This window comes from Gallinula chloropus (genome assembly GCF_964237585.1).
Source record: "Gallinula chloropus genome assembly, chromosome: 2".
NCBI lineage: Eukaryota > Metazoa > Chordata > Aves > Gruiformes > Rallidae > Gallinula > Gallinula chloropus.
This window is the reverse complement of record NC_140086.1, coordinates 92,172,961-92,200,070: the sequence shown is the minus strand read 5'-3', so window position 1 is coordinate 92,200,070 and position 27,110 is coordinate 92,172,961. Positions and strand designations below refer to the sequence as shown.

At 47.4% G+C, this 27,110-nt stretch overlaps 1 protein-coding gene across 5 annotated transcripts; it reads left to right on the top strand.

The window, feature by feature from the left end:
- Positions 1-185: 185 nt before the first annotated feature.
- Positions 186-26,582, top strand: SSR1 (signal sequence receptor subunit 1). Of its 5 annotated transcripts, none has more exons than XM_084260789.1 (10): positions 186-307; positions 2,553-2,671; positions 4,368-4,455; positions 4,630-4,892; positions 5,648-5,724; positions 6,694-6,772; positions 7,730-7,823; positions 8,395-8,409; positions 10,232-10,295; positions 23,485-26,582. In XM_084260789.1, exons 1-10 carry the CDS (start codon positions 223-225, stop codon positions 23,507-23,509), a joined length of 909 nt encoding a protein of 302 aa, XP_084116915.1. In that variant the 5' UTR covers positions 186-222; the 3' UTR covers positions 23,510-26,582. The 5 variants fall into 5 exon arrangements, with proteins under 5 accessions (XP_084116915.1, XP_084116913.1, XP_084116914.1 ...); XM_084260787.1 differs by lacking the exon at positions 23,485-26,582 and adding an exon at positions 10,733-11,330; XM_084260788.1 differs by lacking the exons at positions 8,395-8,409; positions 23,485-26,582 and adding an exon at positions 10,733-11,330.
- The last annotated feature ends 528 nt before the right edge of the window (positions 26,583-27,110 follow it).

The following is a 27,110-nucleotide window of genomic DNA, read 5'->3' as shown; positions in this document are numbered from 1 at the left end:
GGCGGCAGCCCCGACCTGGAAGCGGAAGGAAGGCCTGCGGAAGGGAGACGTGTGTGTTATAGCCTCACGTGATCGCTCTGCCTCTTCCCCAGCGGAGCCACGTCCGCTGCGGCGCGGGGGCGGGGCGGCGCGGGCGGGAGCGGCGCCGGATGGAGGCGGCCGCCATTTAGGCAGCCGGCAGCGGCGGGCGCGGGGTGTTGGGGAGTTGCTGTTGCCGCCGCCATGAGGCGCCTGTCGGAGGTGGTGTTGCTCGCCCTGCTTGTCTTCCCCGCTGCCCTGCTACTCGGGGGTGCCCGCAGCGGCCCAGGTGAGACCGGGCGGGAGAGCGACGGGAGACGGGCGGCCGTCGCTACCTGAAGGAGGGCGTTGGGTAACAGCCGCTGGGGAGTACGCGGCGGGCTGCCCTTGCCCGCCTCGGGGCGGCGGTGATGGGGAGAGCCGCTCTCGCTGGGCCTGGGGGGAGCCCCGCGCCGCCTTCGCGGTCTTCCTGCCAGGAGGCGGGCGGTGTCGGCGGGCGCCGCTCATTCATCGCCCCAGCGCCGCGGCCTCCCTGCGCACGTGGGCCGCCGCCGGGGCCGTTCCCCTCGGCGCGTCGGCCCGGGATGGGGCTGCGCTGGTTGGTTCCCCTCCCGCGGGGCGCAGGCTGCGGCGGGGAGGGTGGCGTCCCGGCCGTGTCCCTGCTCGAGGGCGCTCCGGCGGGGCGCGGGCGGCTCCGGCTGAGGGCCGGACTCTGGTCTCTCGCCTCTCCGGCGGAGCCAACCGCGCTCCGCGGCGCCGGGCGGGGCGCCGCTGCCGGCGGGGACCGGCCTCGGAACGCCGCGAGCGTGGCTGTCCCCGGGGGAACACAGTAACAGCCATCGAATGAGTACCCGCTTGAGGAACGGGCTTTTCCCTGTCCGCTCTCCTGCTCGGGCAGCGCTGGCTTCTGCGGTGACTCGCTGGCAGCGCTGGCCGGCAGCCTGCCCTGCCACCCCGGCCCCCCGAGCGCCCTTCGCGCCGCCGGGCGCTGATCTCTCTTTGCACCACCGCGCTATCCGATTCGCGATCTCAAAACTGCCTCCCAGCCGCTGAGCCTGGAAGGAGAGAAGGGCATCATCCATCTCGCCCCGCGCTACCAGCGGGGTGCAGCGCAGGCGGTGTGCTAGCGAGCTCCTTCCCGCAGCGGGCAGCTCTCCTTTCCCGCTATTGCCACATCATCAGTTCTTCTGACAGCCAGTGAAAAAAAACATAAATTAGAGGTCTGAGAGAGCGTGGCAGAGCTTGTGAGAGCGCCTGTAGCTTATCGGTAGCCTGCTCCCATACAAAGACTTTAATTAGGAAAAGAAACCTTAAAAATAAAGCCCCTGTAGACATAGAAGTTTAAAAACTTCAGCAAACAAAATCAGTGCAAGTAATATGAGGTTAAGTATTGCACGTGGTTGAGCAAGTCGTGAGTGTACCTTCTGAAGATGCTTGTGGTGGGGGTTGCACTTGCTTTTTCTAACTCAGATTGACAATCCTGAGTTCCTCAGATATCTTTGTCCTCCTCAAGGATTTTTATTCCCCATGATTTTTTTTTAATATTTGTTTAAAATGTATACTTATAGCAATTAGATTTTTTTTAAGACTTCTGTAAATTGATCGCCCATGCATTTCTACTCTTTCAATTTTGGGAAACAGTAGGTTTCTAAACATATGAAGAAATGCAGATTTATTTTCTAAATGCCTTAACAGTTTTTAACCTAGCCTGCACGTGCTCTGAGCTGCAGTCAGAACTTTGCCCTGTTGCCACTATTTGTATTAAACCTATCTGTGTGGTATTTGAATGTATGAGACTTGGCTCCATAAAAGCAAAGAGGCAGGGACTCTGACTGCACTTCTCTGAGCGCTGCTCTGGAGCTGTGCTCTAGATCAGGTTTCTGTTCTGTTGAACGTGCAGACATAGTAGTACATGATACTGAGGAGCTCATCTTTAAAAAAACCCCAACAAACAAACACTCTTTTATCTTAAAACTCAAGTGTAAAAATAGTAACTTTTTAACTACTTGTGAAAACATAGTAATCTGACACCAGCAGATGAAAAGGACATGCTAATAATTTATTAAAATTATCAGTCTTCAAAGAAATGGCACTCACTAACCTAATTTCTTGACAATGTCTTTTTTTGTGTTTGTAATGACAAAACAGAATGAAAATACTTTCATATGATGATGTTAATTAAACAGTAGCTTTTAAGGCAAGCTGGTTGCCCTCTCTGAATTTGGGCATTGCTGTGTGAATGCTGAACTTCTTGCTATCCAGCTGTAAACTTCTTGATTTTGAACTTACTGGCACACAAATGAGTATTGCATGAAGTTATTAGTGAAGCAAAAAGGTTGAAAGATCAACACAGAAAACCATTTGAATGTGAAGCTTTTGCAATTGAGGCTTCCAAACATTTGTCAAATGTATTTGACAGATTTTTAAAAAGTTCTTCAAATACTAGTTTGAAAATTGTACTGAAATGTTAGTTTCCTGTTGATTAACTAGACATTGAAAAGACTTTCTGGTGTTTGCATAATTCTTTTTGGTAGGTTCAAGTATATTAGTTGCAGCTCAAGATGCTACAGAAGATGAGGAAGCTGTGGAAGATACAGTAGTTGAAGATGAAGATGATGAAGCTGAGGTTGAAGAAGATGAGCCAACAGACTTGGTAATTGTACATGGGTGTTAACTTCACAAGTATGCTTTAGGCTAGAAGTGCCTCAGGCTGGATAGTTTAGATGTATTCAAATGAGTTTAATAGTATTGCTGTTTCCAAGTAGCTGTCTCAGAGTCTCCAATTAAATCTGTTGAATTTGAAGTTTCAGGCAGATTTGTCTTTTTCTTCCTGAATTACCAGTTGAAAAACCACAGGGGGACAGCCTGATTGCCAACTGCCAAAACTGTTTCACAAAGACAACCCCCAAGTGAGAGAACCAGATTCTCACTGGAGCCCCTTGTTAGTTCTTTTCCAGCTTGAACTGCATCTCAGTAAACTGGGAAGGATGTTGGGGTACAGGACTGCTGTTTTGGCTTCTTGGGTATTGATTTTTCAAGGGGCCACAGAATCTTAGTTAAGCTCTGTATCACTACGGAAAGCATGTTTTGTAGCCTGTCTGCACTTGCTACATCCTTGATACTTGTTGCAGGGTATGCCTCTTACACCAGTGGCCATGCAGCTGCTCGGGGTCGCTTGTTTCAGTGTGACAAAGTTAAACGTTTTATGTTGTGTGAGCTGCTTGTAGAGTTGGGCTCTCTGAACCCTTCCTGTACTTCAGGTGTACAGAAACTCCTGAAATTTCTGGTGCATGGTAAGAAAGCTTGGGACAGCATCAGGATGAGGTGATTTGTGTAATAAAAATGGAGACCAGGTTCTCTGGTTCAGTTGGGTTTTCACTGATGCTGGTAAGTTGTTTGGCTTATGGTCGACCAGCTTTGCCAAGCGGTAAAACACACGCGAGTTGTTGGGTGCTGCCAGAAGACTGTTAAATAACCTTTTGGATGCAATTTGCTTTTAATAGACTCTGAGATGGGTTCAAAACATGACACTTTTTAGACAGTTTCTTTTATTTATCACCAGTGCTCTATAGGCGCTCAGTTCCTGTTTCATGGCTTCTCTGGATAATGGTACATGTGCAACTGATCCAGTAGGCTATCCGCTGCTTCAGGTGGTGGTTTAAGCAGTGAAATGAAATGATTGAACTAGCAAGCGATTCATTTGGACAGTTTAAAAATGGGGTCAGCCTTGGTTTTATTTGGTGGGGGGAGGCGGTGTTCCCATGATCCCTGTGTGGAAAATAAGTGTTGGCATTTGCCAGATTAAAAAGTGAATCATCGCAGACTTGAACTTGTTCAAGTGAATCTGCAAACTTGCTTAGGTACAACAGTCTAACAATTTCCAGGCATACATAACACTTGACTAAAAAAAACGAATAAAAAGCTTCTATAAACATTCCCCCTGTACTGAAAGTACCTGTTTGCTTTATGGTTGCCTGCAATTTTGCAAATGCTTGCTTTCTAAATAGAAGTAGCTTAGATGTAAAAACTTGGTGTTTAGAGTCTATTCTTTTCCTTCCACCCCCAAACAGAGACCTTACTGCTGATTTCTTATAAGAAACCTTTCAATACAGCTGAATGCAGTTTGGATTAGTCACTCTTGTATACAAGAAGTAGAAGGGTGAAATGCTGAAAATGATGCTAATGAAATGCAGAGGGAACACAGACTATGTGCTGATCCTGCAATAGCAGGAATTGATCCTAACACTTGCCATTGTTTCATGCTTTGACATGGGGGATTCTCATGAAACAAGTGTGGTCTCTGCCTCGCTATTCATTATAAGATTTTTCAAAGAAGTCTCTTGTCTTAGACAGAAGAAAAAGAGGAAGAGGACTTGTCAGGAGAACCTAAAGCCTCACCTAGTGCTGATACAACCATCTTATTTGTGAAGGGTGAAGGTAAGAGTCCTGTACTAATTTACCCTTTTGGGTTTTTTGCTGCTGCTTAGTCTATATCCATGTGCATAAGGCAGTGAAGCTCTAAGAAAACCAGAATCTGTTCTAGACACTCTGTTTAGAAACAGGCTTGGTTTCTAATAGTTGAATATTTTTTTTTTTGTGTGTGTGTTTCAGACTTTCCAGCAAATAACATTGTAAAGTTTCTGGTGGGCTTCACCAATAAGGGTACAGAAGATTTCATTGTCGAGTCTCTCGATGCTTCTTTCCGGTACCCTCAAGACTACCAGTTTTATATCCAGAACTTCACGGCTCTCCCTCTCAATACAGTTGTTCCACCCCAGAGACAAGCCACGTTTGAGTACTCATTCATCCCTGCTGAGCCTATGGGTGGTCGCCCTTTTGGACTAGTTATCAACCTCAACTACAGGGATGTAAATGTAAGCCTGATGCTGTAATTCACTTTTATCTTCCCAGCTGATGGGGAAATGTCAGGAAGGAACTGATTAGTTGAGTTACTACCTCTCCAGACAGCAAATGCCTTTGTGGTTTTCAAGCAAATCAGTAGCTGCAGAAGCTCAGTAAGCATCTGCCTACATGTTTCACAATATTCCCCATGTACACTTAGTTCTCTATGTTAAACTTGAAGTTGTCTAGCGTGCCTTAGGACTGCATACTTGTGGGCTGCACTCATTTTAAAAACAGAAATTTAAAGCTTTCTTTAGGATAACTTAAATTTCACTGTGCTTTTCAGTTTGGGCTTTGCTAACACACTTAAGTGTCAGCCTAAAATCTGTGCAAACTTAACTTTGAGCAAAGAAATGACTGGTAGTTGCAGTCTGGGGGGAAGACTATCCCAAAGCATAAATGGAAATTTAAAATAGGGGATTTTTATTTTTCTATTAGTGCAGAACAAAGTTGTAACAGGCTTCTGTACCTTTGTTTTGTTTGCTCTTATTAGAGCTGTTCATATGTAACGCCTTGTGTTGCTGGAAGTAACCTCTTCAGGGCTAGGTGTTCTTTGTACTTGCACCAAAAACTCTGCTTCTGTATATTGAGTCAAATATGTGCTGCTTATAAACAAATCAAGCTTTGTGCAGGAGTTACTGCTCCCTTTCTAGAACTTTTCCAAGATGGAGCGAAGCATTTGTGTATGTGTTCAAGAAATGACTGATGTGTGGAAACTTTGTTGTAGGGCAACGTGTTTCAGGATGCTGTCTTCAATCAAACTGTTACAATTATTGAAAAAGAAGATGGGCTGGATGGAGAAACGTAAGGAGGCTGGGGAGTTGGGTTTAGTGGGTGTACTGGTAGAACAGGTTATTGGAGGGGCCAGTGAGAATACTTCTTGTATCTCAGTTTAGTGAAAGTGAAGTCTCCTGTGTTTGGGGTTGGTATAGCAGGCATTTGACTTATATGGGGTTGATAGACTGAGAATACAAACCTGTTCCCTAAATTAAGATCTGTATTAATCTTTGGGGTTGAGAAGAGGGCTTAAGTCTGGAATAAGACTTGAGGTTATACAACAACATAGCAACTAAAAGCTGTTCAGCTTTTGTTGTGCTACTGTGCTTTGCCCTGAGTTAAAGATGCAGAGTCTCCATGCTGTTGGGCTGTGGGTCCCACTGTGAAGACTGGAATAGCTTGCTAAGTGTCAACAAGTAGCTCAGGTAGAACTCTTCAGGACAAAATGCACAAAAAAATATTGCTTGCACAGGTAGAGTTGTAACTGTTGAACTCAGAACAAGATAAGTAAGGCCTTTCAAAGTTCTGTTGCCAGAAAATGTATATCCTAGCAGTACTTGCTTTGCAGTAGCATACTAAAAGCGTAGAAAATATTTTAAGGGGTTTATAAGCAGTTAGAGCTGTCACAAACATAAATATTACCTGTGACTCCACACCTTGAAACATGATACTGCAAAAGACTTCATGTGGTTACTAAATTTCAGTAATTGTTTCCCAGTTTGTGTCATTTTTCAAATTTCCTGTTGTTCAGGATTACATTTAGGATTACAGTTTCTGAAATTAAAGTCAGAATTAATATTAATTACTTAATATTTGTTGGCAGTTCAATTTCAGATTCATTGGGGTTTTTTTCCCCTCCTGCTCCCTAAAAAAAAGTTCTTAGGAAAGATAAGTGGGCATGTGCCAAAGCTAAGGTTCATTTATATGCCTCTCTGTAAAATGTTAAGAATTTTAGTTAATGGTTTCTTAAACTCTGGGGTTTTTTTCTTTTTAAAGGATCTTCATGTACATGTTCCTTGCTGGACTGGGTCTACTTGTCATTGTTGGCCTACATCAGTTACTAGAATCTAGGAAGGTGGGTACTATATTTGGTCTGGGTACTTGTTAATACAGGACCTTACTGGTATCAGAAGGAAGTAACGTGGAATTGCCTCTGGCATACAATGGTCCAGGTAGAATTTCAGAAGGTTTACTCTTAGAAATAAGTCCTCAGAGACTACTGGGAAAACCTGTGAGTCTTAAAAGAAATATTTGTCACTTGAGATACTTGGGTTGCTTACCTAATGCCCGCTGGCACCACACTGAAGTGGTTGAGCTGGAAGCTTTATACTTTACAGCCACTGGATGTGTGCAGCTACTCATTCAGTTCTTATTAGGTAGACTTTCCCCATGCTCACTCTATCTATTAGTTCAGTCTAGAGCAAGTTTTGGGGAAAACAGCTGTCTAGTCCTTTATTCAGGTCTTATCAGTGCTTTGCTGTAATGTTGATTAGGGCCTTGTGGATTCCATTTATAATGCTGGAACAGCTGTGAGTTGGAGCACTTCAGTGGTCTGGCAAGTACAGCTGTGGAAAGCTTAGGTCTCACCTGCATGCAGTGTGTAGGCTGTGCCCTTGTGCAGTCTGGCTTAGGATACTTTTGAAGTATCCCCTGGGAAGAAATACAGTATTATTATTAGGCTTTGAAATCTGTTTTGCAAGGTGAGATAATATTGTGCTATTTATAACAAAGCCAGTCATAATGATGTTTGATTCATCAGCCACTTTTCGGAACAGGTACAGTGAGCTTGCCCAGGCGTGCATGAAATGTTGGTGTCTCTGCTGATTAAGTATTGTGAGGCATTAGAAGTGGTAATGCCAAGCTTGGGTGAATGGTAAAGAGTTTAAAGCTAAGCTAAAAATAGCTTCATATATTGTCTAGCCTTAAGTTTGTGTCCTGGTAAAATAATTGCAATTCGTTAAATACAGCATAATTAATTGTTTCTAACACTTCTGCTATAAAAACTGTGAGGTTTTCTTTCTTGACTTTCCAGAGGAAAAGACCAGTACAGAAAGTAGAGATGGGAACATCGAATCAGAATGATGTTGATATGAGCTGGATTCCCCAAGAAACTTTAAATCAAATAAGTAAGTAGCCTGCCCTTCGCAAACTAGAGTGTAACAAACTTATTTAAGTAGCTGTAACAGAATGAGTTAGCCAGTATTTCTCAGAACAGCATGCATCTCTTGTAGGGAACAAAAAATTCTCTAAAGCACTGTGCTTCATGGTCAGGGTATTGCATAACACCTTATTCTTGTACAGAACAAACTTCACTGCTTGATACAATAATAACTATCAGTGACTTTTAGAATTTGTTCTGTAGACTCTGTTTCGACAGTATAAAACCTCCACACAAAAGTGGGATCACAAAGGAGGTTTAAATAGGAGAAAATATCTATCATCTCAAAGTTTCTGTTAGTTGTTTGGAAGCTTGCTGATACACCAGAGCTTTAAATAAGCATTAGAAATGTGTATTAACTAAAGCCACATTAAGACTTGGTAGTGATGTCCTTCAAGTCCAGAAACTCAAAGTTCTCTGAGATCTGAAGTGCCACCAGTAAACCCAGTATCTGATTCCTTCAGGCAATTTGTGTGTTGGTGGGGATTTCTAACTTCTCTTGCTGTTTCTTTTGTTTTTTTGCTTTCCTGTGGCTTCAGTGCAGAGTAGAAGAGGTGAGGCAAACTCTTGTGATCTAAAGAGTGGAAGTGCTGAATGTGTTGTTGGTGTGATAACTAGGCATGGGCAGAAGTACAGCTTCCTGCATGCAGTGCTGGTGATGCAGCATGAGCTGTGAAAGGTTACAGAACAGATGCACGCAGCTGCACAGACACATTTGATATGAATTTGTGATGCCATGTATTATAAGGAGGGGTATATCATTTCTGAGTGTGTTGTAGTAATACTGCTGAAGTGCAGTTGTCATCTCTAACAGTTCCCAGCACCCTTTACATAAAATGTAGGTGTGTGTCTCCACCTTTCCTGCTACCTTGGTGTAGTGTCAGGCTGATGTTAGAGGAGGAGAGGGTGGGACTGGTCATGACCAATGGCTGAGCACATCTTGTCTCAGTGAGAAACAAACCTCAGCAGAGTCATTTAAAAGTTGGGTCATCTTCCTGAGCCTGCCTTATTCCAGGTGAACCAGGAGCATTGGCTAGTGTGAGGTGAGATAGTTGTACTTAAAGTGCATCTCAGACGAGAAGACCTTTGAAACCCCTTTGCAGGGACTACCTGGAGTTGAAAAATATTTCTGTTTTGAGGAAGTAAGCATGTTGTGAGCTTTTTTCAGTGTAAAAGGGCTGCAGGTCTTCACTCTCATAAAGGTGCCCTCAGGAATTTGTTACTTCACTTTTTATAAGCTGTACTTAGTTTACATAGGTGTAGGGAGTGGTGGTTTACTTCTGAAAATGTAAGCTATGCTGTCTTGTGAGGCATGAGTATGACAGCATAACAGCTAGACACATGCATTTGGAAAGACTCAATCTAGCAAGAAAGGCTGAAGCTCTAAATCCTGGGGTTTTTTCCACTGAGCAAGTTTAAATGGGTTTAAATCTTGGCAATGTTTGGGTCCTGTCCCCCTCATCCCTTTTTTTAAGCTAAATAGGTATTTGTATTTTAATACCTGAAGTCGAGGAAAAGCTAATGTTTAAGTTCTGAATTGGGGTTTTCTTTAGCTCCAGATTAGCTTCAATTAGACCTCTACACATGGCCCTCAAGATCCTCAAAGGCTCTCTTCCATTGTTGAAGACACTGCATACTGTACTGATTCTGGCCTGTGATGGCTGCTCCTTGTGTTTGCATGTATTCTAAACAGTAAAATTATTGGAGATGGTTTGGATTAAGAAAAATGCATGGTTTTAAGTCACAGATACGCTTAGCAGTCACTTCAGGGCTTCATGTGAAGCATTGTAGCTTCTTGGCAATATCACAAGGACTGAAATTGTCCCTATGTAAGGACCATCACTGTAACAGACAGTTGTTGGCCTGTCATAAAGTCTCTTAAATGTAGGATGATGCTTCTGGCATCCAGCTGGGTGGTTTCCCTGTATGGGGTTTACCATACTTGGATTACCAAATGACATCTTCACAATCAAATGTGGATGCTTCCTGCAAAAGTGTGTTTCTTCACAACCAGAGTCCTTATCTCCTGCTGTCAGTCTGCCTGTCTGAGGAGATACTTCACGCACCACAAAACTGTCTAAAGGACAGCCAGTCACATATTCTTGAGGCAGGTGAACCCAACCTGAACAACCCTTGCCCTGGAGTTGCATGTTGAAGTAGGAACATTATTTTTGTTGTTGTTATCATCTATTTAAGTTGCTAATAGTTTAGAAAGCCTCAGCAAGTTGTTTGAACTGGCTTCCCTGGGGCACTGCATTGCATGGGAAGAGCAGTTTGCTTTGTGTTTGGGAGGGAGGAAAATAAGGGGGCAGAACATGTAACCTGAAGTAGTTTGGCAACTGATGCAACTGTCTCTGTTTTTTTTTTTTTATCTAGATAAAGCTTCACCGAGGAGGTTGCCCTACAAGAGGGCACAGAAGAGAGCAGTGGGCTCTGATGAGTAAATGTTAACTAGTACAACAGTTGAACCTTTACTAATCCTGCCTGTTGGGGTGGTTTTTTGGATTGGAGTAGTGCAGAGAATCCGTATCACCATAAGGAAAATACTGCTAAACGTTTTGGACTGAACAGATTAACTGAATGGTGTTAATATTACTGAAAATGCACTTCTCTTTTTTGTTAATTGTGGGGGGCTGGGGTGGGGGGAGGGGAGGGAGGTAGCCATTAAGATTTGTGCCTGCGTGTGTAAGCGGTTGGTCTTAACAGAACCACGTTACCTGAAATGTGCCTTTAGAGTTCTCTGTAACGCTGGCTTGTCATCTGTACGCTGTCTTAGAAGGATTGATTGTCCTCCCCCTAACCTGGATGGCTAGTGATTTTTAGTCTGTACTGATTGTACCATGTCTGTATCAGTCTGTATCATTTTTTCTTTTCCAGTAAGTACCTTCATTCTCCATGGCACCCCCGCACTGAAGCCGGTGCGTGGCCCTGTGCCGGTGGCGAGGCACTGATCGTCTAGGCTCCTGCACAGTTTGCATTCTAAAGGCACAATTGGGTAGCGCTGCTCGTAGTGGTAGATACTTTGCTGCTGTTACAACCTGGGCATGCAGTGACTTAATCTAAACTTACCTGCACGGATGTTCAGAAGACTCTTACACAGCAGCAGAACTTGTGAAGCATGGAATTTGTGTGCTGGATTGGTATTACTACATAATTACTTTTTTTTTTATACCCAACTTGTTAAATGGTTAGTTACTGAGTCGTGCCAGCATCTTGGGTATCCTGATTGCAGTGGTAGTTCTGCAGTGTTTACTCAAGAAATTACTAAGCCAGAACAACTGTACAGTAAGTTCTTGGTTCTCTCACAAAAACTAGAATACTGTATGTATCAGAATGTGGACTTTTCTTAAAGCTTTACATGGGGCAAGGACTTTGTGTTTACTGTACGCCCTTGAAACTGAATTTCAAAACCTGTTGGCTTCAAATAATCTTTTAAAATGGTAAACCATTGAATTCACCCTTTGTAGTGCTTAAATTTTAAACTTCTTTCTGCTTGTCAGTACATCTTTAGCACCTTGTCTTTCCTAGTAGTAACACAGGCATATATTCATTGTTAACTACATGTCAGTTGCTATATGCAATCCAAATAGGATTTCCTGTTGCAGCAGGCAGGGTTTACAGGATCACCAGGAGCTGAGATCAGTTTCCATCGTGTTCAGCAATTTGAGGGACAGTAAAAGGAGCAGATAACAGTGTTGGTTTGTTGCTGTTCAGGCTCCTGGGCAAAGCTTGACTTGCATCTCAACTGTGCATCTTTTCCTCTGTCTGAGAGTTACTGGCAGCTTGCTGAATTCAGGAGAAGGCACTGATTTGAGACCTTTCTCCTTTCCTGCCCCCAGTTCCCATGTGTAAAAGGGCTCTTCTAAGCCTCCCCTTGCTCTGCAGGGACTGAGCTGCTGAGCCACAGAGAGCTGAGCAATACTTGTAGATTATGTCATAGTGTGCTTGAAGCACTTAAGCTCTGAAGCTACCTGTACTGGCACTGCTTTACTACATACTTTGCCAGAATTAACTGTGAAGTTCTTGACTCCCCTTGCTCTGTGAGGTGGATTGGCCCTGGCCAGAGGCCAAATGCCCACAAAAGCCGCTCTATCGCTCTAAGGGAGAAAGTATATATTGAGAGGCTCAGGAGTTGGAATAAGGACAGAGAGGGATTACTCTGCAATTAGTGTCACAGGCAAAACAGACTGAACACAGAATAAAGGAAAGTAAGTTATTGCACTACATGCCACACCCAGTGAAACCAGAGTTCGGTCATGAGAAGTGTGACCAGGTCTTAAAGCCCCTCCCCCCACCCCTCCCTTCTTAGCAGACTGAACTTTAGTCATGAATTTGCTCCCTTCTTTCTCCCCCTAGTGTGGCATGGGGAGGGCCAGGGAATGGGGGTTTCAGTCAGTCCTGTTTCTCCTGAGTGGTTGTCTTTAGCTGGGGGTTGGGGGCATTACACACACACACACCTGCAGCACTGTGGGGAGACAGTCCTCCTTTAATTTCTCCACTCTGAGCCCTTTCTGTTGGGGTGTCACCTCCTCACCAATTGCCTCAGCACAGCTCCTCTCCATGGGGTGCTGACCTTTGGGCCCAGCCTGGTCCACTACAAAGTCATAAGTCCCCCAGCAAGCCTGCTGCAGTGTGGGTTGGTCTGTCCATAAGCTGTGGATGGTCTCTGTGCCCTGTCCTTATCCATGAGCTGTGAGGGGACACCTGTTCCACCGTGGTCTTCTCCACAGGCTGCAGGGGAATCTCTCTGGCACCTGGAGCACCTCACTGTATGCCCCCCTGCCCCCTCCTTTGGGCCTAGCCTTGTTGTCTGCAGGCGTTCTCACTCCCTTCTCTGGTGGCAAAATGCACCTGCCTGTGTGTGGGGGGGGGTTCTCCTAAATATGATTCCCAGAGGTGCTGTGACCATCTCCACTGGGCTCGGCCTTGGTCAGCAACGACTGGCTCTGAATTGGCTGATGTTTACTCTCTGGGGCCTGGGTGGAGCTTCTGGCTGCTTCCTGCTAAAGCCACCCCTGCAGCCCCCCTTCTCCATTAACACCCAGCCACGCAAAACTGTGACACTCTGGGAAAGACAAGAATGGGAAATGCAACCTTGTTCAACTTCCTGGTAACACAGCCAGCCCAGGCAGAGTAGTTCAGTAGTGAAGATTGCTGAGTGATCTCCGTGAGGTTTCCTCCAACGGTTGAACGCTCCTTGCGTAAGCCGTAACTCCTCTCACATTTGTGAAACAAATTTGTTTGTAATCTGACTGGCTTTGCTCTAGGTTTATGGGCCTATACTCACGCTTGCATTGATTCAGCAAAGTCTTTAATAAGTGCTTTGTATACCTGATGTACTGACCTTTAAGTTCCCGCTCTTGGATTACGTCTCTAACCTGAAATCAAGAGATTTATTTTCTTTTTACTTTCTGGTGTTATGTAATGTTAAACTTCCCAAGGTGGGAAGGTGCTCTTCTGAGGGGGAGTGATGAGAGCTGCTCTAGGTACAGCGGTACTATAGGAAAAAAGACAAAGGATCAGAACAGGGGATACCAGTTTGTGATACCCGGGTTTTATTTGTCCAGGTAATTAGTTCAGCCACAGTAATACTGCTTGGGCTGTGGAGTAGGTTAGGCCTTCAGTGAGCTGACGTGTAAGCGAAGCCCAAGGCCTGGCGCACGGTACGAGTAAGAAGTAGGTGTTTTAAGGTGTCAGCTGCTTCTCTGCACTCAGGAGCTGACATCTGCATGTTGAAGTCCCAAGCATGAGAGAACAGAGAGGACAGCTCAGCAGCTGGGGTAGGAAGGAGTGAAGGGAAGGGCTGCTTGGACCAGGTCTGGTGGTTGCAGTAACTTCTGAGCCAAGGCCGTTCCTGCAGACTCTGGCCAGCGGCCTGCTGCTGCTCAGCTCTGAGCTCCCAGCTTCTCGGTAGCTGCTGGAAGTGAAGCCCGGCAGTAACGGCCTAGTCTGTAGTGGCAATTGGACTTTGGCATTTCTTAGATTATTTATTTCTAGTGAATAAACCAGTCCAGCACATCCAGGATTTCTTCCAATGAGAGAATGTACTTGTTGCTTTAACCTGTTAGTTACCAACTGTTTCTTTTGGGCCTTTCATTTTCTACTCCGTTTTTAAACACAGGCAGATAGCTTAGTGTTGCAGGTGTGGTGTTGGGATATTGTTACTGCTACCAGCTGAGCAGGGTATAGTTTCACTGACTGTGAGATGGACCAAGTAGCAGTTCAGCCTGTCCCCATCACCTCTATGTAGCAGCACAACACTTGTACAATCCTGCATTCCTACCAGCCTGGCTTTCAGCAAGCTTACTACTACCCTACCCCACAACTGCTCATATGAGTTAGTGAGGAGCAAGGAGCTAGGTTTCTTCTTTACCAGTAAGAGATGCTAACAGTGGTTTTTGCCTGCAAATGAAGCTGTAGCCTCAATGTTAAGGACCACTGATGGGTCTGTTCTCACAGCTTCTTGACTAATTCAAAACATTGTGGAGATATTAATGAGCCTGTATTTGGGGTAATAAAAACTGCTTTAGAGTTCATGGCTACAAAGCATTCTCTTAGCTACACCTGAACTGCATTTGATACTTGAGGCCCTCTGTATCCCCTCTGCTTTTTGGCAGCAGTTCATTTTTTCCCAGTACCATTTAATCTGAGAGAAGAATGACTGCTGCCAGACTCCAGGATGAAGTCTCATCTTTGTTCTCAGTGTACAGAGTAATCAGAGTGTAGGTTAAGAAGATGGAGCTGAGTAGTGATGGTGGTACTTCAGCTATGCTAAAGGTCTTTCTTACCTTGGAAGGGATGTAATCAGAAGCATCATTTGCTGTGTTTACTCCAGGAAGGTGTGGTGCTAAGACAAAATACTGCAGTTGAAAGCTCTGACTTAAGGGAAGCAGCAGGAAAGTGAAGCATCAATGTAGGCTGGTTGTCCTGATCTTCACTGTGCCTGGTGTACTGAGCAGCAGTTAGGAGTCTGTTCTCCTCTTCTGCGAAGGAAGGACAGTAGCTACCTCATAGGAGTGACACAAGGGCTGCTTCAGGAGTGTGTTGAGGTTACTCAGGACTTGCACAATATACTTGCGTGGACATAGTAAGGCATAGCACTAGTGTAACTTGATGGTAACTCCATAGTTCCCTCCATGTTATACCCGTTTAATCCCCTCACTGAACAGAACTTGGCAGCTTTTATACAAAGACTTTTCTTAAATACAGAGGAACTGTGATGAGCTTCCAGAGGAAAGCAAAGCCAGAAAGATCTTCCAGCTTCTGCAAGAGTTTGTATGTGGGTTAAATTGACTTTCTGCTGTTCTCCCACTTATCTCTAAATTTTCCCAGGTGTTTCTTTTAATCAAGTGATAGAGATGATTGCTTGTGTACATACAATCAACAGTCAGTTTAGGAACGACTGTTTTGGATGATTGTGTTCAGATGATGTACTGCAACTGAAATGTTAAATTAACATTTACTTTCTTACCTGCTGACTTTCATTTGTAAATGAGATCAGATCTCTTGGAAACAGCTGCAGGTTGGTTTTTGTAAAGTAAACCTGATTGAATTTTTTTTCTTAGCATTGTGTAGCTTTTTTTTTTTTTTTTAAATAAAGCATGAGTATGGCACCAAGAAGCCTGAGTGGTATGCTGGTGCTCTCCACAAGCAGCCTCTAGGAGCAAATACACAAGAGTAGATGCTTATTACAGAGCTGCTTTTTTACAAGTGTGTTTGGAATGGGAATAACAGTGAGGAAACACTCTGGTTTGGACGATGGACTTAACACTGCAGTTGTGTGTCAGAGTAAGGGAGATCTCCCTGGGGAGATGTTCAGTTACCTCGTGAGTCCTGGTTTGCTAAAAGTGAACCCTGGTTCCCTGTTGTGAAGCTGCAGGCAGTGTGAGAAGAGTCTGTTAGGGTGCTCAGATGCTGCTGAAGCACAGGGTGAGCCAGGGCCCAGTCCCTGCAGCTTTCACAGGGTGCCCTGTCTGGCCCAGGACACGGCTCAGCTCCCGCAGGCATCGGTTCAGGTGCCTGTGCCGTGTCCAGGCAGGAGATGAGGCGTGCTGGGGGGAAGCCAACCAAAGCAGAACAACAAAGGATGGTGAGACTCTCCTAGTTGTGAGCTGCCTCTGTGGATAAGTGAGGGAAAACTTGAAAATGCATCTTAACATCTCTCCTTTTAACTCCTGGGGACTGTGAAATTGACTGAGGCGTGAGGTCTGCCTCACCTGTCTCTAAAAAGATACAGATATTGCTCCAGACTTCGTATCAGTTCATTCTGTCTAATCCTGTCAGTGGAGTTGTACCTTCAGTAGGCTTTCTGTCCCCTCATGGTAGTAGTCTTGAGTATAAATTTATAATTGGATTATAAACTTATATTAACCAGGATTTAGTAAAGTTTCAGCACTACAGCATTGTAGTACCATCAGCAGTGAGGGAAAACAGACCCTGTCTTTCCTCATCACCTTCTCTCTGCCCAGCTCTAGAGTAGGGAATCACAGCCCATCCTGCCTTAACCTGTGTGTTCCCCACGCTGCAAACTCTCAGTGTAAAGCTGCACCTTAAGGCACTGAGTAACTGTGGAGCTCTTACGTGGTGATGGGAATACTGGCAGTTACCACACGTAGCCAGACCTGTGTCTGAGCAAGAGCTGCTCCCCAGCTCTAACACAGCAGGTGCAGCCCTGCCCCACAGGGCCTGGCTGGGGCCAGCGGGCTTAGTGGTGCCTCCAGATGAGGCTGCAGGGGTGGGTGGGCCTGGTGTCATTAAAGCCTTTACCCAGAGGGCCAAAATGCAATTCCAGGCTGGCTACATAGAAGCATCTGGCTTAATGGCTTTGCTTTGCCTGGGTCACTTAATTAAGGTCAAGCACTGCACTTTCTGTGCTGCTTAGGAAGGTAAGTGAGAACATAAAGCGAACTGAAGGGCTGGAAACACAAGTGGCTTGCATTTGCTTACAAAAAAGGATCAGCCTAAACTCCCAGGAAGCAGGAATAACGGTGACATGGCATCCACCCTGCTGCTTTGTCAGCTGGTCTGACCCTCAGCAAGGTTTCCTGCCCTCAAATGGAATTGGGCCTCTTCTGAGCGTACCGACCATGTTCAGACACAAACAGCTCCACACTGGCTTCTCCTGGAGTGTCCTTCCTGTCAGAGTATCCGCCCTCCCATGAGCCCCCATCCACCCGCTGCAGCAGGGAGGCGTGTGTGGAACCAGCTCTGCCCTAGCCTCAGCTGCCAAGCCCACCAGTGACACAGGCAGGAACCTCTTTGGAAGCCTACACAGAAAGGAGGGAAGGCTTAAGGTGCCCTGCTGCAGGTCCCCCCCAGAAGGAAAAGCTGGGGTTCCATGAGGGTCTGATGTCTGTCACAGAGCATGGCAGGCACCATCACTAAAGGAACAGGCCATCATTACAGTCAAGGTGTGAATGGTTGTAAGTGATCAGTGATTAGCAAGCTTGTTCTTCTTGCCTGGGGGCCGGTAATCCAGGCTTGGTTAAAGCTGGGTGGTTGGAGTAGAGAGTGGAAATACTGGTCCCAGCTGGAGGTGACACTTTGCCCAGTAACCCTGACTGGTGCTGGAAGTAAGCAGAAAACCAGGACATGGGCCTCGCTGTTGGCCACCACGGGAAAGGTTGGAAAAACACGAAGGGGATTTAGCTTGCAGTTTTAAAACCAGGCCACCCAGGGACCCTCCCCTCTCCAGTGTGTCACTGGTCTGGCAGGGTGTGGCACCGTTGTGACTGCCTCCAACTAAAAGGTACCGCGAGGATGAAGTACGGGGCCAGAGCCATCACTGGCTTCCCTCAGAAGCTCTATTCCACCGCCAAACAGGGCAAGGCCTTCCCTCAAGGTCCCGTCGGGACCAGGCTCCCCCCAAAACCTGTTCAAAGCGCCTCGCTGGGTGTCACCTACTGCTCCTTCAGTGAAGTCACCAAGGGCCACCCTGGCTGTTCTGCTGACTCTGCAGAATTGCACCCAAACATGTCACTGAGTGCCCACAGCTGTCAGGAGCCCCCAGCAAGCTGCAGAGCACCCCCCCCGCCCGCTGCAGCCCTGTCAAACCCTGCCCCAGGCGGGGCTCCCGGGAGGTGCTGCGGGCCCCTTCCACTGTGTGTGGTACAAGTTGGTACCTTCATCCTTCAGGCAGTTTGGTTTGGGGTTGGTGTTTATTTTTTACAGCTGCTAAAGAGCAAGTTCTGGTTCAGAGGAAATAAAGAAGGAGAAACAGTGTTTCTGCAGGAGGCCCGCTCGCCCAGGGGCAGCGACAAAGCGCGCTGGAAGCGGCACGTGGCTCCACGTCTCGTAGCAGAATGGAGTGCGTTTACCTGTGAGGCACCCAGTTCTCCAGCTCCCCTCCCCATACCCCTGGCGAGATTCTAACCAGCTCAGCTGGCTCTGGGTCCCCGGTAGCTGCTGGGTCCCGGGTAGCGGCTGGGTCCCCGGTAGCTGTTGGGTCCCCGGTAGCTGCGCTAGGCAGCCGCTGTGGTTTCAGGTTTCAGCTCCCAAAGATACCGGCAGATAACAATGGCGAGGAAATCGCAAACCAGACTCACTGTGTTGTGGCGCAGCGCAGCGTTGTCACAGGCTGCTGTGCGTGCTCAGGCAGACGGACAATAGACCCGGCATACGGAACCCTGAGGCCCGCAAGGCTTTAGTTGTACAAGCATCTGGAAGGTGACAGGCGAAACAGTGCTGAGACCCTGCCAGAGCAAAGGGGTTTGAGGGCAAAGCGAGTAGATTTCCAAGTGTTGCATCCCACTGGGCAGCGGCACAGAGTCACAGAATCACAAGGCTGGAAAAGACCTTTAAGGTCATCAAGTCCAACTGTTCCTGTCCTGTGCTAAACCATCTCCCTAAGTACCTCATCTACCCTTTTTTAAACACATCCAGGGTTGTGGACACAACCCCCTCCCTGGGCAGCCTGTTCCAGGCACTGACAACTCCTTCAGTGAAAAATCTTTCCTAACATCAAATCTGACCCTGCCCTGGCACAGCTTTGTGCCATTTCCCCTTGTCCTGTCTCCTGTCCCCAGGCTGAAGAGATCATCGCCCACTTCTCTACAGCCTCCTGTCAGGTAGTTGTAGGCAGTGATAAGGTCTCTCCTCACCCTCCTCTTCTCCAGACCAAACTCCTCCCCAGCTCCCTCAGCCATTCCTTATAGGATTTGCCCTCCAGCCCCTTCCCCAGCCTGGTTGCCCTTCTCTGGACTCACTCGAGGACCTCAATGTCCTTCTTATGGTGAGGAGCCCAGAACTGGACACAGCACTTGAGGTGTGGCCTCACCAACGCCGAGTACAGGGGCACAATCACCTCCCTAGACCTACTGGCCACACTATTTTTGACACAAGCCAGGATGCCATTGGCCTTCCTGGCCACACTGCTGGCTCATGTTCAGCCTGCAGTCAACCAACACCTCCAGGTCCTTCTCTGCCTGACAGCTCTCCAGCCAGTCTCCCCCAGCCCGTAGCACTGCATGGGGTTGTTATGTCCCATGTGCAGCACTCTACATGAGAGGCTGCACGTGTCCTCCCATGTTCTACCTCCCCCCCAGCTGCTCCCAGGGATCCCCGTGGATCAGACAGGGCACTAACGTGTCTTTTGGGTGCAGAGTCGCTGAGAGTCGGATGTTGCTCACTCAGAGCAACTGGGAGATGCGAGCACACGCCTAAGCTGCCTCTGCTCAAGGAGGTAACAGGAGATGGGAGGGAAAGGTTGAGGCCCCGACCGCCTCGGTTGCCCAGAGCAGCTGCAGTCCTTCCTGCAGCCGCTCCGGGCCCAAGGCCGGGGGCTGCCAGCCCTGCGCACACGTACGGGCTCACACGGGGCCATCATTAGAAGCCTGGGTGGCACCTTACGGCAGAGCCACAGACCCTGACCCTGCTGGCTGGCATTTTGCCCCAACCTTCACACCTTTCTTACGAGTAGCACGGCCACAACCCCTGTGCGGTTCCAGGCTAAAAACGACTGAAAAGCCATCCCACCGCAGAGCTGACCTTCGCCTCCCTAACCTCTGCCTCAGATTATGAAGGCAGACCAGCCCTTTCATGATGAAAAGCCTTTTCTCCAGAAAACTTCTCTCTTTCTCACACCCTCTGATTAGCCAATGTTCATAAGCTGCTTTGGAGCCCTTTGCCGAAAGGCCCCGGAGAAGTTCAAACAGTTTCAGGACGGCGTATTCCAAACACGCATGGGCCAGAGTTTCCTCATACACTCCTGGCAGTTTTCCTTGCCAAACAAGAGATGAATCTGGCACAGGAGAAATAAACAAGCAGCACAGCAAAGGAGAAAGCTATTTTCAGTTCCTACTACTCAGAGGATTGCTACAAGGTTTTCCACTGCATTACGCAGGGAGGTTCCCTGAGCCAGAAAAGTCTTCCCACTTGCTGGTATTTAACACATGAAAAACTCCTGCTTCCTTTGGAAGTAATGTTTTTTTAGGCTGAGAAGGGAATTGAGAAAGAACTGGAAGTGGGCGGCAACAGTAGAATTTTTGGATGGCCTCAGCAACGCTGCCCAGCTCTGTCTTTACCTCACTTCAGCTCTGTGGGGAGACTTCAGGCGCCTGCTGAAATGAAGGCATCTTGGCCCCTTGACTAGAAACAGGAGGGTTTTATTTCCCTAGAGAATTCAATCAACTGTTTCCTCCATCAAGCACCCAATTAACACCGTGCTACACGCATACAGATCTCACGTCACTTGCCTGAGGTGGTGGCACACGCACCCAGCAACAGCAGGGCAGATGTTCCCACAGCTCCCAGGCATCCCATTCCATGCAGCAACCCAGCCTCAGTCAGTGTCTTTCCTGCTGTCCTTGAGCAAGCCAACTTCCCTCTGCCTCTCCACCATCCTTCTCCCAGGTGTTGATCCAGTCAGTTTCTTTTAAAAACCCCATGACCTTACTAACTGGTTTCATAAACACCCTTTTACAGTACAGAGCTGCTGCTTCAGGAGCAAGCAAATACAACACTCATCCTCCTTCCCCTCCCTTGCTTCAGATGGGCCTCCCTGCCCAGGTGAAGCCACTGAGGAGCCCTGTCAGCACACAGGAACACAATTCTCAGCTGGGGTGCCTAGGAAAGGGCCAAGAGCTTCAGGTTTGCTGGGAAGTCGGTGGGTCTGCAGGACATGCCTGAGGCTCGGGGCAGGGCTGCATTAACACTGCTCTGGCTCAGGTCCCTGTTTTTAAAACGAGAGGAATGGCCTGTGGCCACACACCCCCCCCCCCCCCCCAGCAGAGCTGTTGCCTCAGGAATCCCAGCCATGCTGAACTCTGTCATTTTAGGGATATTTCCATTTTCTCTACCCCTGAGTACCAGAGTGGCCATCCTTGCCTGAGACCAGGGAAATCCTGTCACCTGCCAGCAAATCTGCGGGCATCAGTGACCACCGGTGTCCAGACAGCAACTGCAGTATGCTCCTGGGGGTGTGCCACCCCTATTCCCTGCATGTGTACATGGGGACATGGAGCAAGGAGAGCTGCTCTGGGGTGAGGCTGGAGGCCAAACTCAAACCCAGGAACTTCAGAGTATGCCCATGACCCAAGGTCCAGGGGTCACCACAGTGACACGGTACTACCAACCTGCAGTACATCACAGCCAGGCAGGCACCCGACCACTTCACCAGGTCAGCCAACACAGGGCAGTCTAGGATGGAGCTATCTAGTCAAATGGTGCCATCCCACTATCTGGGTATGTACCTACCCCCCCACACACACACACTTGCCCCAGCCCCAAACCTTGGACCATTTATTTGTGAGACATTCAGCTTCCCTCTGACAAACTGTGGCGTTTCCACTTTCCTTGTTGAAATGTGATTGGAGAGCAAAACCCAGCACCTTCCTTATGGCCTGTTTGGCTGTGGCAGCAGCGTCCCCCCGGGGCAGGCGATGGCAATTGCCAGGAAGAAAAAAGAGCAAAGGGGAAAACTGCTTTACGCAGCTCGGGTGACCCACGTCATCAGAAGATACTGGTGCATTGTGCAGGTTTTACTCACTTTCCATCCTGCTGTTGGCTGCTCGGGGACCCGAGCCCTGGGAAATGCCATTTTTCCACAGTCCAACAAAGTCAGAGACATTGTGACCGTGCGTTTCTGCATCCTTTTCTTTTCCAGCGTTGTCAGAGCAGGTGACAGATGATGGTGCCTGTCAGGCTGTACAACATACAGGAAGTGCCAGTTACTCCGTGCCTGGGGTCTTGCATCTCCCTTTCGCAGACAGTCCGGAGCTCAGGGGTTCCAAAGGAGACGTTTTCCTTCCCACCTTAGCCCCGAGCCTCTACAGAAGTGCCTAAAAAGCCATGTCCGAGTCCCCGAACCAAAGGCTTGTGGACGTGGGAAGGTTTCAAGCAAACTTTTGCCTCGTGCCACCTTTGCTCGTCGAGTTGTGACTGGTCTAACTCTGAAAGAAGCCTTTTTGTCAGTAGAACACAGCAAAACACTCCTTCAGCAGCAGCGACAGCAAGTGACTTCTCAGTGCTCTCCTGTTCTGAAGATCAAAGTGTAGACACACAGCCCTCCCACCCCCGAAAGGAAAGAAAACACTTTGATTCCTTTCTTTCCACTAGTTTGCATGTCAGCAGCAGTAAAACCACAAAAGACGCCGCTGCTGCCGCGGAGCTCCCTGTCCTGCTCGGCCACAGCCATTTTCACCCACGCCTGCTATCCCAAACCAGCCCTCCCCACCACCCCTTCCCCACTCCAGTCCACAGTTCCATACTTGGAAAAAACCCCACCCCCCTGGTGCCCCTCACTGCCAAGGCATCCCGGTGGTGCCAGAGGACTTGGGGCTTCCCCAAAGCTTACTGCTCTGGGGCCAGCACATGTCCTCCAGGCCTGAGGTGCTGCCGTGAGGCAGCCCCACAAGAGAGGGGCTGGGCCATGTAACCCGCGGCTGTGCCTTTAAAATGGCGGGAAAGAAAAGGCCTTAGGGAAAGAGGTGAGGAAACAGCATGTTGGAGGAGGCCTGTGGAGACACCCCGGTCCCTGTGTCAGCCTGGTGTCTCAGTCAGAGATGTCACTGCCACAGGGATGAGTGCAGGGAGGAGCCAAGGCAGCGGGAAACACCAGGGATGAGTGAAGTTCAGCTGGCCTGTGGGATGTTTCCAGGTTGAAGGCAGGAAGCGCAAGGAAACTGCCAGCTCAGGGGCAGGCAGAGTCAAAGGCAGGTAGGAAGGGAGCAGATCATACCAATTTTACCCTTCCACAGGCAAGAACTGAGTGCTTTTTAGGTCTCTAAGTTTGTCACTTCCTAGGCACAAACACTCACCCTGTTTGGCATCACACCTCACGACAGGTCCCCGCACCTTTTGGTCCCGAGTTTCCTATCGGTCCCAATGAGAGGAAGGGGAGATTTCTCAGGTCAGCAGGTTGGGACAGAGAGGAACATCATTTCCTGCAGGTTCCTGCCCCTTCAGCCCACTCAGAGGCACCTCAGAGCACCCTGCACCATCAGAGACCCTTGGCCAGGGCAGAGCGACCTGGTTTCTTTTTAACCTGCCCCTGTTTGGTGGTGAGGGACCAGAGTGCCGTGGTGGGTGCTAGAAGGTACAGGAGGCTGGAGGGAGGAAAGCAGCAGCGGTTTTAACCCAGGTGTGTGTGTGTGTGTGTCTCTGATGCTGAGTGTGGTTTGCTTCTCTCCCAGAAAGGACCATCCCACCAGGACTTAGGAAGATGAAGCTGCAGATGCCCAGCTTCGCTGCAGTTCCCTGGCCTCCAGAACTGGGTACGCGACTCGGATGATGTGTCAGCTCAGCGCCCGGGAAGCAGGTGAACTGCAGCTGAGGCGGCTCCCACCAGGTGACACAAGGGCTTCCTCTTTTGTTTTTTGACACACCCACGTGGCTTCCAAATGGGTCCTGAGGATTTCGCAGCCACACACATACACACACACACACACACACACTCACACACACACGTTGCCACAAAACCAAAGCTACAGTGGCAGAAACCTCCTTGATTTGTGCAGAGAGCGACCGATACAGCTGTCAATCACCACGCCGTGCCAGGAGGACGCTCACTGACGCGATCACCGGGCTCCAGACAATAAATAAAATGAAATATAATGAAATAAAATAATAAAATGAAATGAAATAGGAGAGAGAACCCCGGCCTAGCGCCTGTGCGGGAGAACCGGCACCGAACAGTCGCGTTGTGCCCTGCCAGGCTGCCACGCCGAGGAGCCGCGCCAAGCGCAGAGCTCCCTCCCCGAGGGGTCCGACTGCCGGAGAACAGGGGAGAACATGAAGGTGACTTTCCGAAGCGCCGCGCCCACCTCGGCCTCACACTCAGTCGGCGCGAAGGGGAACAGCAAGGCTGATTGCGCAGAGGGTCTCCGGCTCGGACGCCGTCGGCCAGCAGCTAAGCCTGAAAGGAAGCTCCAACAAACCCACAAGAAGAGCCACGTCCATTCTGTAACCTGTAATTTTTAAATATAACATTTTATTGCTTAGATGGTTTGATACAGAACAACTTTTACTTTTTATTTCGAATTTGGAAGTACTGTACAACTGAATAAAAAGAGGAATAAAAGTACCAAAACAAATGTGTGATTCTCTGTTCATGTGGCATAAACCAGTCTTGTACACAATTCGTAGCAGCAGTTTAAGTTCCCTTTAGAAAAATATGAATTCTACACATTTATTACTGTTTCCTGCATGGGATGAAATCACTAGGATTAAACTTCCTTCGTGGAGAGAGAGAGACAGAGAGACACAGAAAGAGAGAGAGAAAGGAGACACACAGAGAGAAGATGACGAATCATTCTGAAAATGGAATCAGACTGTCACATAGCCCCCAAGAGTTATTTCACAAGAGCCTCAAACAAGGTTCTCTCTCTTTTTTCTTTTTTTTTCCTTTTTTTTGGGTTTTTTTTTTCTTTTTAAAATTTTTTTTTCGCTTTCACAGTCAAGTGCTTAATGTAGTGATTGAATTATCTCAATGTTTTAAGTCCATTGCAACTCAGGCAAAAGAATTTCAGAAGATCCTTTTTTTTTTGTTTCGTTTTTGTTTGTTTGTTTTTTGTAAAAGCCCTGAGAGAGGAAAAAAAATAATAATAAAAAGATTCAAACAAAAAAAAAAATCATATAGAGACAAATTAGCTGAACATGCAAACTAAAGCCTAAGATTCACCCATAGTTTAAACACATTATAAATTTCACAGTTTAATATTGGGGGAGAAGGGGGAAACAACAACAAAAAAAACCCAACAAAACCCCAACAACAGCAACGGTTTCTCAGTCAAACTCAACTAATAAAAATGTCAATAAAATGTGGCAAGACCTTATACTCTACTAGGATATAGATAAAGGCTAAATAAAGCTTTAAATCAATAGTGATTATTGCTAGCAGATGTCCCGGCAGGCTGCTGGGAATTAATTACTTGCTACATTGTTCTGCAGCATATAGTTTAGTTAATGGCTTCTCCCCCACAGTATTGCGCAGTTTAGTGTGGAGAGTTGCAAAAAAAAAAAAAACCAACAAAAAACCCAAAACAAAATAAAACAAAACCCCCAAAAAACCAAAAAACAACCCCAAAACGAAAACAAAAAAACAACAAAAAATACCCCAAATAATAATAATAATTATTATTATAATTATAATAGTAATAACAATTTAAGGGATGCGTGAACTGGTTTTAATTAAGTAGGATGCACCCGGGTAGAGTTTCAACTGAATCACTGGTTGCGACTGCCCTGTCTGTAGGTGGCGCCAGCTCCGTCCCTGCGCTGGTTCAAACATCCCTATTTACAACGACCAAACCAAACTAAAAAAAAATAGAAATCACATATACCTCAACCATTCCTTTTTTTTTTTTTCTTTCTTTCTTTCTCTCTCTTATTCTATTTGCAAGAATATTACTCAAGAACGCTTCTCTTCCTTTGAATTCTGGACAGCGAGATTTCAGGCTCCAGAAATTTTTCGGAGAATTTTTAATATAGATATAGATATATATAGATATAGATATATATTATATAATATAGACTGGGTCCGAGGCCCACTTCCTCCATCTCTGGTGAGAGCAGGAAAAGCGATTTCTGCGGGGAGGGGCGGGGAGAGGGAAGGGGTCACAGTGCGGGGCCGGCGTGGGGGCTGCGGTGGTGGAATAGCACAGTGAGGCTCCGGCAATGCTATTATGGCTCTGTCTGTCCCAGAGGTCATGACTGAAGGACATTTAACAAACAACAAGAAGAAGACAACAACAGCAACAACAACAACAACAATAACGAGGAGGACAACAAAAACGCTGGGCACTCCTAAAAATGCGCAGCTACAGTAGGAGACATTTCGCCAAACCCCTTCAGTGCTGGCGGCCGCAGTGTCACCTGTTGCCGGCAACAGGAGCCATACGGAGAAATTCCAGCTGCCAGCCTTAAAGGGGTTAAATTATTGATATGAAATTTAGACACACACCTCAAGTCTTCAAGCATCAACCCCAAAATCTCAGGAAGAAATTTCTTTTTTTTTTTCTTTTTTTTTTTTTTTTAAATTTACTTTATTTAATTTCCAACATGTCTTAAATCTGTAGTTTCATTACCAGTAGTATTGTCTTGCTCTAGAACACGACAGTAGCAAGATGACGGTAAGGCTCGCGTTTCTCTCCTGCTTGCTTTCGGCTGGAAGACGGATTGGCTTTGCGCTCTCAGTGACGCGCGCGCGCTGTCGCCGATGGGACTGCAACAAGCTTAACCTGGCGACGCAGCGCCTTTCTTACGCACCTGGGAGGGGCCCGGCGCCACCCCGGTCTCGCATGCTTCCCCCTCCCCACCCCCTCACCCCCCCCAAAAACGCACACGCACCCACACGCACGCACTCGCACCCCACCGCGAGTGCGATGTTCCCCTGTACGGGTGTGACGATACCTCGCTGGCCTCCGTTGGACTCTCGGGTGGGTCAGAGGAAGGGTTTCACTTAGAGTACAGTAGAAGAGCTGACACGTTAAGAGGAGGAGCTGGTGAAAGCACGAAGTCAAAAAACCACTTTTGAGAGGGGAGTCCAAGCTGCGTTATACGTCTGCGTGGGCAAATATTGCCCATTGGTTTCTGCTGACTGCAGAGACAAGCGAACTGATGAATTTATAAAATAATAATAATAATAAAATAATAATAATAATAATATACTGAAGCAAATCAAACATATATAACAGCGGGTGCATAATTTCCATAGGTTACGATGCTCAATGTAACTCTTCTCTGCGTCCACGCTCCGTTCCACGGCGGCCAGAAAATCCCCCTGGGATGGATGCAGAAGACCATTTCTAATGCTGCCGAG

Excerpts from the sequence above, each read along its gene's own strand:
- SSR1 (XM_084260787.1), top strand. The coding sequence starts at position 223 with ATGAGGCGCCTGTCGGAGGTGGTGTTGCTCGCCCTGCTTGTCTTCCCC. Across the intron at positions 4,893-5,647 it reads TCAACTACAGGGATGTAAAT|GGCAACGTGTTTCAGGATGC; the intron begins GTAAGCCTGATG and ends ACTTTGTTGTAG. Across the intron at positions 5,725-6,693 it reads GATGGGCTGGATGGAGAAAC|GATCTTCATGTACATGTTCC; the intron begins GTAAGGAGGCTG and ends TTCTTTTTAAAG.